Source organism: Cheilinus undulatus, linkage group 8 (assembly GCF_018320785.1).
Source record: "Cheilinus undulatus linkage group 8, ASM1832078v1, whole genome shotgun sequence".
Classification (NCBI taxonomy): Eukaryota; Metazoa; Chordata; class Actinopteri; order Labriformes; family Labridae; genus Cheilinus; species Cheilinus undulatus.
In genome coordinates this window covers 29,570,201-29,586,631 of record NC_054872.1, presented here as the reverse complement: position 1 = coordinate 29,586,631, position 16,431 = coordinate 29,570,201, and the positions used below count along the sequence as shown (strand labels likewise).

General features: G+C 38.6%; 2 protein-coding genes across 2 annotated transcripts in view; one reads left to right on the top strand and one right to left on the bottom strand.

Annotated features, from left to right (window-relative positions):
• The window catches only part of LOC121513715 (tubulin polymerization-promoting protein), a 25,562-nt gene extending 16,823 nt beyond the window's left edge, over nucleotides 1–8,739 (top strand). The window contains exons 4-5 of the mRNA XM_041793643.1: nucleotides 3,994–4,147; nucleotides 6,623–8,739. Coding sequence (XP_041649577.1) covers nucleotides 3,994–4,147; nucleotides 6,623–6,832 — 364 coding nt within the window. The 3' untranslated portion in view covers nucleotides 6,833–8,739. The remainder of the gene's footprint in view (nucleotides 1–3,993; nucleotides 4,148–6,622) is intronic.
• On the bottom strand, nucleotides 8,309–16,431 carry cep72 (centrosomal protein 72). The gene is made up of 14 exons (XM_041793642.1): nucleotides 16,338–16,431; nucleotides 15,946–16,073; nucleotides 14,810–15,002; nucleotides 14,623–14,731; nucleotides 14,042–14,199; nucleotides 13,906–13,964; nucleotides 13,777–13,819; nucleotides 13,189–13,389; nucleotides 12,905–13,086; nucleotides 11,887–11,980; nucleotides 11,622–11,800; nucleotides 11,414–11,540; nucleotides 11,219–11,330; nucleotides 8,309–9,421 (listed from the first exon to the last, which is right to left on the bottom strand). The coding sequence occupies exons 1-14, from the start codon at nucleotides 16,411–16,413 to the stop codon at nucleotides 9,361–9,363; spliced, it is 1,722 nt and encodes a 573-aa protein (XP_041649576.1). The 5' UTR covers nucleotides 16,414–16,431; the 3' UTR covers nucleotides 8,309–9,360.

Here is a 16,431-nt window from a genome sequence, read left to right as displayed (position 1 = left end):
CTTTCTGTTTGAGATGGTTTATTTTTTGTCTTTGTAACAAGTGTGTTTAAGAAGGATTAAATATTTTCAACAGCAGATCCAGAATAATTAAAGAATAATATGTATTCAGTATATCAGAGAGCTGCATACTGACTATCACTATTAAAAACATAACATCCAGTTAAAACTTTAAAAATAAAATGTATCTATATTTCCCAATTTTGTGTCAAAAAAGAAAGATTCATAGAAGTTACTTATTGAATATATAAATATATATATATATTTTTAAATATAAATCCTCTTAAAACATGTTACAGGAGGTTATTTCTTATTTCAGGTGGGATTCAGTTGAGTACCTCAGTCCATAATTGTCTTCCATGAGGCCCCAGTGCGTAAAAACTTGTTTATTTAAGAGAGTCCTTAAATGAGCTTTAGATAGGAATTCAAGATCATAGGACCCAGTTTATTTGTGCATATTTACAATTTGGAACTTTATCACATATATTTCATTGTTTTCTTCTAAAGCAAAATAATTAAAGACAAGACACTGCTTGGTGCAAGATATAAGAACAGAATTTGCAGACTACAGCATAAAAATGAGCACTTGTAGTCTGCATATTTTCATTTCTTACACTGACTAAAGATGACAACTTCAGGATTGTGCAGCTACTTCTCAGATTAAACAAAAAAGCTTAAAACATTTGTTAAAACGAAGAGGTTTCCTTGTTTTTCTGGACTTTGAGTCACCCACATCAACACCTTCACTGTTGGCATGGCAATGGGTGTACATGTTTACTGAGACACAGAGAGAGAGATTAAAGCTGACTGTGTTTTTAAAGCTTGTTTGTGCTGCTCCATTGTAGAGCAATATTTAGAAATTTGTAATGGTGTTACCTCATCAGGGGTTTAAGCCTAAGAAGGGTTAGAACATGTTCCCTGTCGTACAGGGATTTTTTCCTGGTGAATCTGTGTAGTGTCGTTTACATTCAGTCCTTGAATGTGTGTCTGGCTCGTGAATTTGCAGGATCTCGTCTCAGGCCTGCAGGTTCTGATCACGATCCAAGATAGTCCAGCGTTTACTGTGATGATGCGTGTAAAATCCAAACAGAGCATGTTCGTTGCAGATTTTAAAGAGAGGTGCAAGCTGGGGGAGGGGCTCATTTTCATGTCATTTCTGACTCGCGGCATGGCTGAGCTGGGGAGAGCTGCCATGCCAGAGATGCAGAAATCCACTTTCCCTTTAATCAGTGTCAAAGCTCTTTACTAAAAATGAACTGTCCTAATGAGCACTGGCTGATCGCAGTATGGCTGAATGAATCCTTGTTTATTGAAGGTTATGGAGATGTGCTGAAGCACATTGAGTCTTTGCCATACTGTTTGTCTGCTGGGGGCTAGAAAAGCACAGCATAAAGTATGGATGAGGTAGAAATCTGGTGTGGGCTAATTAATCACTCGCGTGGTTATGGTGGCTTCATTTTCTAGGCTTTGGTTGTTTCCTCATCACTGAACACGACTGTAGGCGGGAGCGCTTCTGCGTGACCAAAAATCGGCCAGCTACTACGTCATATCCATATGGATCCAGTACTGTGGGTGGTTGAACTAATGGACATAAACAGCAGGTCAGCTTCAGCAGCATCCTGAATCATAAAGTTTCACATACTCTCCACACTGTACCTATAAAAAGTATTCATCCTCTTGGATGTTTTATGTCAAGCTAAAAACAGATATTTACAAAGTAAAGTCAGTTATACAAGAAATATTCACCCCCTTTAAAGTGACTGACCTAATTCAACAGAGGTCCAGCCAGTTGGCGCTAATAGACTCACTATTATTCAAATAGGGATCACCTGAGTACAGTAACTGTGTCTCAAGTGATTGTAGTTTAAAGACACCTGTGTCTGGAAGGTCCAGTTACTGATTAATCAGTATTCCTGGCTACCATTACACCGTGAAAACAATAGAACACCTCAAGCAACTCAGAGAAAAGATGATGGAAAAGTCTAAGTCAGGGGATGAATAAAAAAAAATTCCAAGGTACTGAACATCCTCTGGAGTTCAGTTAAATCCAACATCAAAAAATGGATTGAATATTGCACAGGTGTAAATTTGTCCAAATCAGGCCATCCTCACAAACTGAGTGACCATGCGAGGCTCAGCATACAACCAGTCACCAGTTAAAGCTTTATGGGAGAGTGGCGAAGAAAAGCCACTGTTAAAGAAAACTCATTAAATCTGGACTTGAGTTCACCAAAAGGCATGTGGGAGACTCAAGTTTAAGAAAGGTCTTTGGTCTGATGACACCAAAAGGGTGTTTTGTGGTCATCAGACAAGATCCAGCATGTTTGGCAGACACCACACACTGTAAATCACCACCAACACACCATCCCCACTGTGAAGCACGGTGGTGTCAGCATTATTCTGTGGGGATGCTCCTTAACAGTTGGCCTTGCAAGGCTTGTAAAGGTAGAGGGCAAAATGATTGCGGCAAAATATAAGAAAATCCAGGAGGACAATCTTATTCAGTCTGCAGGAAAACTGCAGCTTTAAGAAGTATTTTTCTGGCTAGGCAATGAGCTAAAGCATACATTCAGTGAAAGCTACACAGAAAAGGTTCAAAGACAGCAAGGTGAATGTTCTGGAGTGGCCGAGTCAAAGCCCAGACCTCAATCCAAGAGAGAATTTGTGGCTGGACTTGAAAGGGGCTGTTCATGCTCGATGCTCATGAAACCTGGCAGAGCTTGAGCAGTTTTGCAAAGAAGAATAGAGTAAAATGACCTGATTGAGACCAATCCACACAGACTCAGCGCTGTGATTGCATCCAAAGGGGCATCTACTAAATACTGAGTTGAAGGGAGTGAATATTTATGCAGTCACTTATTTTACATAACAATTTTTTTTATTCAATTGGCATTACTTTGTAGAAATCTGTTTTCTCTTTTACATTAAATAGTTTATTTATATTCTTTTGTCTAAAAGGCAAAATTATATTGACCATGATTGATTTGTAAAACCAATAAAGGGGTAAAACATCCTAGAGGGTGAATACTTTTATAGGCACTGTAACTTCTCCTCTGAATCTGATTTTCTGTTGTACATGCACAGTTCAATTAAATGTCTACTTAAAATGATTTAAAAGCCTCTCATGGAGATATCACCAGAGAAAACATTGGAATTGTCTGAGACAGAAACAACAGCTGGACATCCAGTTTTCCTCTGACAATAGCATGGAACAGGCGCACAGGAATGAAGCTTTCAAATGTTCAACACTAAAAGATCACCCAAACAAATAAAAAACGGGCCACTGGATGAGTACAATTGATAATAAACTCAAACATCCTTGTTTACTGCAGCTCGTTGCTATGACAGCAGGTTGCTCAAGGAGACTGCAAGCTTTATAGGCTGTTGTTTTAGGTGATTTATCACCACGGCAATATCTGTTTGTGTTTGTGTTACTATGCACTTTAAACGTGGCAGGGACACCGGCACGTGTCTAGTTAAACAACTGAAGAAGAATGATTGATAAGGCTAATGTTTGTTATGGTACTGTAAAGGTTAACTTTTTTAATCTTTAATGAGTATACAGAGATTAAAGAGATCTAAATGTCTCTACTGCAGTATCAAGGCTCTGGGTCTGGACGTATACTATACAACTTAAAATATGAGGCATGATATGAGAGACCATCAAATATACAGTCTACAAGTGTGTGTGTGGAGCTGCTTAAGGAGCCCACTGAGTCATACTGGGAGACAAAATCCAAACAGTGAAAGTTTTCTCATTGTTTATCTTTCAGGAATACCATCTCCATGCTGTCTTACATCTGCCATGTTTAAGTGATCACACATGGCTCTGTGTACACAACTGTTTGTTCTCTTTTTCAGTGTTCAGACTCCTCTGAAAAGAGCAGCTGATAAAGTGAAATTACTTGCAGTCAAAAGATGCATTTTTTAAAGATTCATGTGCACCCCTGTCAAGTGTTATCCACTATTTAAGGTCCTTTTCCACCCACATTTCAGGAAGAAATCCAGTCGCAACATCACATTCGACGAGTTCAAGGTCGCTCTGGCAGAACTGGCCAGGAAGAAATACAAAGAGAAGACAGGAGAGGAAGCCGAGGCTGAGGTCTTTAAGCTGATAGAAGGGAAGTCGCCGGTCATTGCAGGAGTCACGGTAACGTCTTAAAAACTTGAATTTTACATTATTAAATTTATACAGCAGCCATTTTTCCTGGGCTGTTTCACAGGGTGGTAATCCAGAGTGTTCGTATTGTGCTGTACCGCACCAGTTTGTGTTTCAGATTGCACACTGAAATCAACGTTCTTACCTTTATAACGATTTCTCCCTAAATCACACAAGAGCTGTGATAAGCTAAAATTTGGTAGTGTATCAGGCCACATTTTAGGTTGAAATTTGATAAACCTCTAAACTTAAGTTGATATGTTAGCTTACAGTTGCTTTGTAGTAAGCTGTAAATTTTAGCTCTGTTGTATTTTTGCTTAAATTGCCCAAACAGTAGCATTAGCTGCTGTCTGATCTTAGCTAATGGATTGCAACCATAGGCTGATGCATCTGCATCTCTTTTTGTGCAGCAAATCCCAAGTTAGAAATATAGAAATTATCAGAAAAATGATAACTTAATCTTAAAGAGATAATTTTAAATTTTGTTAGGTTGAGTTGATAAGGTAGTAGCGGCATTAGCCTCAAGCTATTTCAGTGAGCCCTTTCAAACAGTAAGTGCTGGAGGAAGCTAGCAGACAGGTAGACTGTCTCTGCATAATTTAGCAAGTTTTAGGTAAAAATGAGCCAAACAACAGCCTAAACTTGTTGGCTTAATTGTAGGCTATGTCCAGAACTTTTAAAGAATTTTTCACCCGGGAGGCCTCTGTATTTGGCACTATCTGCAATGCTAGATTCAGCTACTGAAACTACATATTTCAGCTCAGTTTTCCACTTTACTGCTGCTGATACAGTTTTCATAAAGTAAACATATCATGACGACTGTAGCTCGTCTAATAATCAGCCATTAGAATAATAAAGAGGCAGACATAAACTTACTTTGAGGACAGATTTCTTTACAGCTCTTTTGGTCACGGTCAGTTTTCCAGTATATCCTCAGAAAGTTGAAGAAGGTCCATAAAACACCAGTTTTCAGTAAGGCAGGGAACTCTGGATGGGGCATGATGCAGGCTGCAGGTGTCTGTGAGCTGCTATCCTCAATCAGAAATGTCTTGTGTTGTGAAGTCCCACTCATGACAGCAGCAGCTCTCTGTGTGGGTATGAGCTCACAGTTTACACTTACACTATCAGGTAACTCTGGATCTCTCCAGCTAACCAGTCTCTCCTAAAGTTTCTCTTCCCTCTTTCTTCTGTAAAAGGACTTCTTTCATGTACTCCAGCTCATAAAAGCTTCCCCTATTATTCACAGCAAACAACACTTTGTCGAAAAGCTAATCTTAGTGTTGATTTAGCTTAGCTTGTTGTCAATGTCTCTGTCGAAGCCTGCAGACCCAAACAGCTGACCAGATACGCTGAGGTGGAAAAGCACGTGGCTTGTCAATGCTTGCATTGCAAAATAGTGCCAAACACAGAGGCTCTTGGGGTGAAAATAAAACACTTCTAAAATGTTCAATATAATGTGCAACTGAGCCAACATCGTGTTTTTGGCCAATTTTGACCTAAAACTAACTAGATTGCGTGGAGCTAGCATACCTGTCAGTGTAGCTTATAGCATCCCTGCCAGTATGAACAGCAAGTTAATGCCCCTAGTATTGCCAAGTATCTTGAACAACCCAACATCAAAAATACAGATATCTCCCATTTATAACAACTAATGATGACAACCCATGTTTCATCTGTTAACATTGAGGAAGGGGGGTTTATGACCCATAAAGCAGCCAGCTCTAAATATAATAGCTCCATCTCTCTGAAGCTTTCCATTCTTTGTACAGGGTTTATGGCATAGTATGTTGTTTTAATTTCATATCACACTATATTTTCCTGCAGATTTTCAGTCTGGCATGTTAGTTCTTACCAACTATGGCCTTGTGCATATGTAGGCGGATATTTGTGGAAACTGAGGTTCTCCTCCTGTGTTAAAAGAAAATCCCATCCTTGTACTACACTGTCAAAGACATTGTCCACCTGAAAACACTGCACTGTTTTCAGGTGACTACACGGTTGTTTCACGAATCCCAAACTGGGTTTCATCCTAAGTGGCTGTAGTTAGCTGCAGGATTTGTGTCTTTGGAGTGCTGTGTGAAGCCTGTAAGATCCAGTAAGCAACGTCCGCACCAGCTTATGTTAAGCGTCTACTGTTGCAAACCAGTGACATCAAAGTACACACAATGGCACACAATGTGACTTTACGAGCCTCAAAGTCAGCTTTCCCTGTTACACATACTGTAAGCAGAGTTTCTAAAAATGTTCATTTGCCTGTTTGTGGAAGGCAAAACACTATGCATGAGTAATCATGAAGCAATAATAACTATTTGTTAACAACCTTAATTTATATCAGTTGCAACCTGAAACACAACAGCATCAGATTAAAACAGCTTTTATACTTACAGCCTCTATGTAACCTCTGAGTCAAAATGCCTGTTGAGAAAATAAAGTCACTAATCAAATGTTTTTGAACCTTCTTCACAGAGAGCCGTGGCTTCCCCGACTGTGAGCCGTCTCACGGACACCACCAAGTTTACAGGGTCGCATAAGGAGCGTTTTGACGCCACCGGGCGCGGGAAGGGTAAGGCGGGACGAGAGGACATAGTTGACACTTCAGGATACGTCTCAGGATACAAACATAAAGGGTCGTATGAGAAGAAAGTGAATAAACCCACAGTGGGCAAACCCATGTGAGGGCAAAGGATGAGGAACAAACATTTAGGATAATTTTCTATTAAAAGAGTCCTCAAAGAAAGCACAAAGGAATAGGATTTCATATATTTTTCCCACCCATCTATTTTATGTATGTGTGTGTGTCTGAGAGAGGGTTTTTGAGTTCCTCTCTTTGTGAAGTGTGAGAACTGGAAAACTGTTTACATCTATTTTTACAAAGTCAGCACCAGCTGGTACATTCCTGTCTGATTGCAAGTTACTGCCAAACACTGAAGAGAACAAACGAGAGAACCTGCTATGCTATGAATAATGAAGCTTTGTTGTGGCGATTGGGCCTTAGAATATTTATTAAGCACAATAGAAACAACATGCCAAGAAAAACAAAAGTGGGACAACAGTTCGATGAATTAACAACATTGCACTTTTAAATGGAAATGTTTCTATTCCAACATTCAGTGAAAGATGCATTTTTAATTTGTTTTGAAGAGTTTCAATCATTGACGCACATTTTTGAAATGACTATTTCTCTTAAAAACCTTTGGTTTCATCTTAAGTGTTTCCTGTGCCATGCCAGCCTGTTAATTCTTATTAACATCTACCATCATTTTCATTTTTGAAGCTTAGTCATTTTGATAATTTGCCTTTAATACAGTCCGAGAAAAAATTGTTTAGTTAAATTTTTTTAATGGTTTTTGCAAAATACAATGTAGTTCACTGTTTAACTGAACATGTTTTACCTTTTCTCTTACTTCTATGAATATATGTAACACAAAAAATCAACCTTGTATGCTAACCTTTTAAACACTTTAAAAAAGCTACACAAATTCCCCATTCTGTCATAAGCTGTCATTATTCATGTCTTCTCTATGTCTGCCCACACAACATTTTTTGCTAAGATGCATTTTGAATTTGAAATTGGTAAATTTAGCTGAAGAAGGAAGCTCTAACCAGAAAAGATGAGCTCAGTTGAACAAGATTGTATTTTTAACATTTGACTTATATTTCCTCATCAGATTTCTATACTGTAGTTCTAATATATTTGTGGTAAGATTGTGTATATTCTAAAAAGTTAAAGCCACATGGCTTAATTTATGACACTGGCGTCGTATTTTGTTTTCTGTATTGCTGTACTTTGTGCATGCATGTTCTGTATATTGCATTTGATTCAGAAGCGTATAGATCACAGTAGGAGTTCGTCATATCTTCCTTGAACTGCTGTGCCTGCTGTGAGGACAGACTACTGGAAAAAAAACTTAAATATCGTCTTGCTAAAATGAAAAATATCAAAATTGTGGGATCATGATCAAATCTTGTATTGCTTGGAATCAGTATATATCAACCTGTACATGTGCAAAGTCAGCTACACTCCAATGCTATATACTTGTCTGTTGGTGAAGATATGGAATATTATAGTGGTATGTCATCCAAGGCACAAATTTAACTTAAACAAAAGCAGGTTTTTACTGTTGTATCCTTCATTACTGTGTGAGAAAAAGGGAACATTTGCAAAGGGTAAAATACTTTTGTAGAATATTTTTCCAACATGACAGTGTTTGTTTCACACTTGTCACACACTACCTGTAGCCTCAGCTGATGAAGAATCGTGCATCAACTAGCAGCTATCAGTGTTGTTTTTTTGTCTGCTGCAGTAGCTCAAGTATGACCTCTTTTTGTGCTTAATGCCAAATACTGTGCACCTTTAATGTGGAGGAACAATATTGTCTTATTTTTTTGTTTTTCGAATAACTTTTCATGTAATATTGTGCCCCAGTGCATGCAGTGTGTTTTGTTCTTGTTCTTTTAGGCCTCTTAATGTATGCTCATGATTTGTAGTGCATTACTGAAAATAAAAAACACACCTAAGAACCTCTGCTGAGTAGGTTACAGGGTGTCAGTCAAAACAGTGTTTTACATTCTCATGTCTTTGAAACTCTGTTCAAGTACGCTGTCCTGTAACAGTCATATAAATATAAAGTTTATGTAGAAACATCCATGCTCTAACCAGCTTTGCCAGGTCTTACATTAGTGAGAGGAAAATGCACGAGCGTGCAGCTCTTTGGCCCTTAGGCTGAGGTATAAATAAAGTCACAGTGCAGCTGGAGTTTGGATGCATTCATTCACTGCAGCGTACAAAGCAGATGGAGGCACGAGTGACCTAAAAATGGGGGGAAACAGCAAAGAGACACAATCTTTCCACTGATCCAGGAAATATGTGAGACCCTTCTCGCTAACATTTACCCCCGGATAACACAGAGATAACAGCCCTTTGACTCTCATACACAAGCTTTCTTAAATGTATTGTTGATGTTTACATCAAGTAAAGCCTTTAGAAAATTTTCCAGATAATATTCACTAAACTACAAACACAAAGGTTGAGGATTTGCTATGCTGAAAAAATAAATGTAAACTGCAGAAACATAAATTAAAACAGAATTATAAACAGTCTGTAGGTGCTGGGCATTGTGCAGTGAATGCAATGCTCATATGACTCGGTGTAGTTTTGCTTTGATATTTTATCCCAGTGTGCATCTCTTCATTCAAATCCTTCTTCAAAGTTCCTCACTTCCCTTGAGCTCAGCTTGCAAACATTCATTATTAGCCACCAGAGACCTGTATACACAGACATGAAAACGGTTGTCACAATACTAGAATTTAACTCTGATCAAGTACTAGTAACACTTAAAAATATCAATACCTTTTCAATACCACATCAACTAAAAAAGACGTCCTTGGCAGCCACTGTCAGGTAATTTATTGTTTTTAATAAATAAAACCCACAGGCAAACTCCTGCCTACATTCTTAATTGCACAAATGAATATTTTTTAGGGACAGGCATGATTACACATGCACTCATTGACATCATTATTCTAGTAACTCATAATTAAAGTCATTGCTTGCTTACCTGTGCACACATGGTTTTAAGCTACATTATTCAGCTCAGTTATTGCTACATGCACCATGTGAGCAGGAAAAGAGATTTCATTAAGTAATTTGACAAATCGACAAAAACAGCAGGGCAAGATATGTGGCCTCAAAATTGCTTATCCTAGAAGTAATAGCTTGATGGAAACAATATTTGCTAGCCCTGTTAGCACATGTGATGATACCAGAGTAGAGATTAGCTTGCTATTAACAAAAATGGTGCCTGGTAGCCTTATGTTTTGACAAAGAAGAAGGCTTCCACAATCTGATGCTGTTTGTTAAGATGAAATGCAAGCCATCATCATGGCGAACAACAGCTATGAGGGTGGAAAAGATGCTAGAGGAAGCAGCAGGACTGGGGGTTTATTTGCAATCTGTCCACAAAATGGCTGTTAGTACAGACTAGTGAACAGCTCTGACCCCAGAGTCCTATGTTAGTCACTTGTAGGGATGCACCAATACCAACAACTACAAGTACTAAGATTTGAGTATTCACTGATTTAAATAAAACATCATAAGATTGCCAGGCGGATTGGTGCAGCATCAGCAGTATTGCAGATGTTGCACCACACCAGTGTGGTGAAGGAGGAGCTGAGCCAGAAGATAACACTTTAAATTTATCGGTCAAAATTTGTTCCAGCCCTCACCTACTGTCATGAGCTTTGGGTAATGAGGCTGCAGGATACGCTGTCAAAATGAGACTCAGCAGGACGGTGTCTGGGCTTAGCCTTCAGGATAAGGTGAGGAGCTCAGACTTTTGGAGGGAGCTCGAAGTAGAGCAACAGCCCCTTCGTCTCAAAAGGAACCACCTGAGGTGGTTTGGGCATCTGGTTAGGCCTGGAGCTCTTCCAGGCATGCTTTACTGGGAGGAGAACCCAGCGTAGACCCAGGACTTGCTAGAGGTAATATATATCTCATCTGGTCTATGGACATTTTTGAATCTCCCACGAAGACATAGAAAATGTTGCTGAGGAGAGGGATGTCTGGACTGACTTGCTTAACCTGCTGTCACCACAACCCAGCCCTGGATAAGTGGAGGAAAATGGATGGATGGATAGATGATACCTTTGCAGTTCTTCAAATTATTTTGAAAGTACATTTTATCTTCATCAGATGTTCCTTATCCTCCACTTCTATTCAACTTTACCTACCTACTCAAACAATGAGGCTAACATTGTGCTGTGAAATGATACCAAGTACATTATCTGCAATGCTTTGCATGCACAAGTACGAGTACAGGGATCAGTATTGGTGTAACCCTATGCTTTAGAATATGACTGAAGATCTTAAGTTTTCTAAAAGCCTTAGCACTAATATTGATTAAAATGAACAAATTGCTTGGTTTAAAAAAGTGTGGTATAAGCAAAGTATTGAATTTTTGACAACCTCAGAAACAAAATTCCAAAGTTAATTCCAAGCTAAGCAGATGTGAGATCCCTGTTTGTAGAGACAACGGTGAAAACACGAGTGTTGCATCTTCTCACCTGTGATTTTCTTGCAGCATATCTGACAGCTCTTTGACTTCCTCTGCCTCCTTAACCTTCTCCCTCAACCCCTCAATCTCTCTCCTCAGCTCCTCCACTTCTGTCTGAGCCTCTGCAAATACAAAAAAATAAGATTATGAGAGGAAAACAGAAGAAGTTTATCCTCATGTGTCGCCCACTGGGATTCACACCCACCTCTAATCTGAGTCATCGGTGAGCTTTTCATCATAGACTTGAGATACTGTCGTTCCAGCTTTATGAGCTGCTTCTGCAGAGCGACATTTTCCTCCAGGACAATCCTGAGCTGCTCATTGAGTTTGCCCTGCATTCGTCAGAGTAAAGACAGTGAAAATGGGTGTTTATCAAAGGTATCAATATTGACTTTAAACCCTAACCCACTCACAACTGCACTGCGAGCCTCCTCCAGCTCAGCAGAGAGCTTACAGACTTCAGCTTTGTGTTCCTCTTCTCTTACAGCCCTTTGAAAATTTAGCCCATCAACTTCCCGTCTTAAGGTCCTGACCTCGCCCTCCCGACTGGAAATATCGTTTTCCATCATGGAGAGGATCTGGACAGCCTGAGCTAGACCCAAAAATAGAAATGAGGAGAAAGCATCTGTTATCTCAGGCTCTTGGAATCAGATGCCACATTCCCAAAAGCAAACTCACACAGGAAGTTGTTGTTTTGATGCAGTGACCTCTCTCCGGTCCAGTGTTTGTCCACGAGGTTAAGAAGCATCTCCAGGGGTTTTCTGTAACCACCCTAGGAGGAGAATTTAGAGATTAGATAGTGTGAGAAAAGAAACAACTTCAGAAATTATATTAACAAGTACAACCCCAGCTCCAGAAAAGTTGGGGTACAGTGTAAAATGTAAATACGAGAATACAATGATTACAAATCTCATAAACCAATATTTTATTTACAAGAGAACATTAACAACACATCAGAAGTTGAAACTGAGACGTTTAACTGTTCCATGAAAAATATTAGCTGATTTTGAATTTAATGGCAACAATACCTCCCACAAAAGTAGGGACAGGGCCACGTTTACCTTTGTGGGCACTAATGCAACCCCATACCAACAGAAGTGCAGACTTTTTGAACTGTGTGTTGATAGAAAGCTGGATGTCCCCTCTCCCCTTAGTCTGCAGGACATGGAGTCTCTGGTTTTCTTAACCTTTTAGCAGAGATTTTTTGAGATCCTCTGAATCTTTTGATGATATTATTTCAGTAGATGATGAGATTTTAAAAGTCTTTGCAATTTTAGGAACATTTTTCTGAAATTGTTCCAGAATTTTTAGACAGTTTTTCCACAGAATAATGAACCTTTGCCCATCTTTACTTCTGAGGCTTTGCCTCTCAAATGCTCCTTTTATCATGAAACTGACGTGTTGCCAATTCACATAATTAGTTGCGAAATGCTCCTCAAGTTGTTTTTAATCAGTACTACCTAATTCTTCCTATTTTTTGAGATGTGTTGATTCCATCAAAAACAAAATGTCTCAGTTTCAACACCATATATGTTACTTATGTTCTACTGTGAATAAAATATCGGTTTATGAGATTTGTAAATCATTGAATCCTGTTTTTATTTACAGTTGACACAGCACCCCAACTTTTTTAAATTGTAGCTGTAATTGACAACAAATAATGACTCAGTTTGTGATTATTAAAAGAACTTCCCACCCTTTTTTTCTCCTCCTTCTGCTGCGGCAGGCTGGAGCCCCCCTCTGTTTTGTTGAAGCTAGAGTATGTAAGCCTCGGGGGGTGTAAGATGGGGTTGGAGCGGTCAGACAGATTCAGACCAGGTCGACGTGGGCTTGGAGGCCGGATATTAGAAAAAGAGAAGCTATGACGCCGACTCTGATCTGGAAAAGGTTGAGGACACAGTTTGTCACGAAAACCATATTCAGTGTTTTTTACAATCTGCATACCCTCTCGTGCTTCAAGTACATACATCCAGCTCTTACCAGGATTTGGTGTAAAATGGCCCCTGCCTGTATGTCGGGTTGGCTTGGCATTGTCCTTTTGCTTTTGTTTTCCAAGCAGTGGCTGCTGTCTCTCAATGTACGGGCCAAAGGACACTTTCGGTCTTTCAATCACGTTTAATGAGGAGGAGCTTTCTTTATGAGGCTGTTCCTTCACGTGTGACACTTTGGACTCGGCTTTATCTGGTAAATAACAAATGACACAATAAAGCAATGATATATAAAACCCTTTGGCACACAAATTGTGTTCATGGTTAAAAACAAAGAATACACAAATGGCCCTCTGTCTCCCCCTAATGGTGCTTTTATAAATTGTCAACAAACTGCAATTTTATGCCTCATAATTTTTTTCCCAACAATTTTAACTTTGTTCACAGTACATAGATTGTCTACTCCATTTACTGAGTAAAAAATTAACACTTGAATTGCAATTTTGAAAAATCTGAAATACAGATTGCTTATTTATCAAGTTGTTTTAAAATAAAAACAAAATGAATGACTACTGAATAATTGCCTGCATTCTCTCCACTGGATACCAAAATCATTCAAGTTGATTCTGTAAAAACTTACCAAATTGTCTAGAAGGATACCTGAGTATGGATTTGGCAATTTCCTAAAAAGAAAAAAGTAATAATTAAAGAAAATCATAAATTTATACTGAGTTTAATGTTTTAAAATGATAAGTGAAATTAATCTTACCTTTATTGGAGTAGAACTTCTCTGTTCTGTAAAAACTTTTAATTCTTGTACTCTGGAATCTAATGCAAAAAAACTTAAATTAAATAATCTACAAATAAGAATAAATCATACTGTTATTTTCAGGATTATCTTTTACCTTCTGTCCCCTTGTGAACTGATGTAGAGAGGGATTGAGTTTCACTTTGACCTCTCAGATCTTTTTCAACAAAGTTCAAGACAATATCATTCGTGTCTGTCCCAAGAGAGAGCCTCTTTGTTAAGCGGTCAACTAAGGCCAGTCTCTTATTGGTGCCTCTGGAAACCACAAGAAAAACAGCAAAGACACATTTAATTAATACAACAGATTTAATGACAGTAGCCCTTGTGGTTTCCATCACCAAGGGAAAAAACATCTACATGTGTGTAAAATTAATGGGCATTTTGTATTGGAAGTACAACTCTGGAGGGTATTTGTGATGTGCCAAAATATCCTTACAGCTTCTTTTTAGATATCATATTATTCTAGAATCAGCAAACTTCAAAGCTGGCTATGTTAATATTTTTATTTTTTTTAAATGCTGCTGCTTATTGTCAAAGCACTTTGTAAACCTCTGTTTTTAAAGGTGCTATACACATAAAATTATTATCATTATATAAAATCACTGGTAGATTTTTTATGTAGTTGTGCTGAAAAACATTAACCTATTAAGGAAAGCTTCAGACAATCAATGGTGGTACCTTTGGTCAGCAGCCTGATTTAAAGCAGAGCTCTTCTGCTGAGGTGGAAGATCAGAGGAGAACTGCATTACTGCAGCTTTTCTCTCTGTGTCTCTGACTGAACAGCTATCTGGAAGGTAAAAAAGACAGGTTTTAGTTAAAAGTGAACTGAGATTTGCTAAATATATATCATATGACCACATCTTACCTAGTTTGCGCAGATTGGGCATAGCATGCACCAAATAAGGGCGGTAGTTGGGGTAACGTTTGGTCAGAGGGTTGAGTCTGAGATCCAGCTCTTTCAGCGTTGGCAGCTTGAAGACCACTGACACCTCCTCGAAGGAGGGAATGCAGTTGAAGTAAAGGATCAGCCTCTCCAGCACTTTCAAATGCTGAACCCCCTGACAAGGAAACCATTGAGGGTTTAAGGGAACAAGGCAACAGTTTTGATTGGATATGTTAATAATGTCTGCACATAACATCTTGTACAAAAATTTGCTTAATTGTCCCATGGGAAAGATGGCAAGTGTGTTTTTAAGTATTGAGTGCACTTCTGAGGAGAGCTTATGAATTAAAGTGGTTAGAGCCAGGATTTGTTATTGGTTAGCCATTTAAACTTGACTTCAAAAGTTAGTTTAAAAATGCAAGTTTATTTCCAAGATTTTAAAGTAAGAAAGGTTTTAACGACACCAAAAAACATTGATGTGTTAGATAAATCAGAAAATACACATTCTGGCTTACATTAAGAGGTTACAACACAAGCCAGAGAAAAATTAACCTAACTGTCAGGCTATGGTTGAATTTATGTAAGTGAAAGTAAAAGTACTGGTCTGTATGTCTACTTAAAGTTAAGTTGAAAATGATTAATTTAAAGTTTACTTTGAGTTCTGAATATTGAGTAGCTACTGGGGAGTTGTACAGTAAAATGTGATCTTTCCTTATTGGCAACAACATCAAGTGAATACATCTCCAACCAGGTTGTTCTGATAAAGTCCCACCTCTGTAATAAAGTTAAAATCACAGAAAAATTGATGGTATTTATTTAATTCATATAGCTGCAGTATACAGCTGCAGTAACTGCAGTGGGTCTCCTCTGAATAGAAGAAAGCAGGGAGGTAACCACATTAAAAAGCAATTGATTCTGATGTAGGAATACCATAAGTCACAGCCGGAGTGTCTAACTCGGTGGATAACGTCATTCAGGGTGCAATTATGTGTCACATTAAGATAAGGTAAGATCCATCACAACTTAACACATCTACAACCCATATACTCATAAGTAGCCAACATATGCTTAAAGGGGAACAAAATGAGGCAAACTAGTCTTTAAGATTTAAAACTTACCTCGACAGAAACAAGGGCATTGCATGAGAGGTCCAAAGACTTTAAACGGACGAAGTTTTTTAATGAATTTCCCAGGTGGCTAATCTTCTCCTCACTTGTCCCAGGAAGGCTCAGAGAGCGGACATCACCTGTACAACAAGCATAATTCAATTTTAAATTCGACTGCATTGTATTTAGCCTCTGGTGTTAGCTATACTTTCCAGGTGGTGGATGTTGCTGATGCTGGCTATATTATGTGTAGTTAGCTTAGCCATCGATGCCTTGGCTGCTAAAAGTTAGCTAAAATTGCTTAATATTGCCTACTATTGCCTATTCGTAACACAAATGCTTTACCCCCAATACAATCGAGCATTGTCTGCTTGAAAACACTGCATTAGAACTAAATAAAATACCGAGGCATGGATGTTTAAGTTGTAATTTGTCCCGTATCCATTGCTCGGTTGCTGTTGTCAAACACTCCGCGGCCATACTTTTCGAAATTCGGTT

Excerpts from the sequence above, each read along its gene's own strand:
- cep72 (XM_041793642.1), bottom strand. The coding sequence starts at position 16,413 with ATGGCCGCGGAGTGTTTGACAACAGCAACCGAGCAATGGATACGGGAC. Across the intron at positions 13,965-14,041 it reads AGTTCACAAGGGGACAGAAG|ATTCCAGAGTACAAGAATTA; the intron begins GTAAAAGATAAT and ends TTTTTGCATTAG. Across the intron at positions 11,331-11,413 it reads ACCGATGACTCAGATTAGAG|AGGCTCAGACAGAAGTGGAG; the intron begins GTGGGTGTGAAT and ends TTGTATTTGCAG.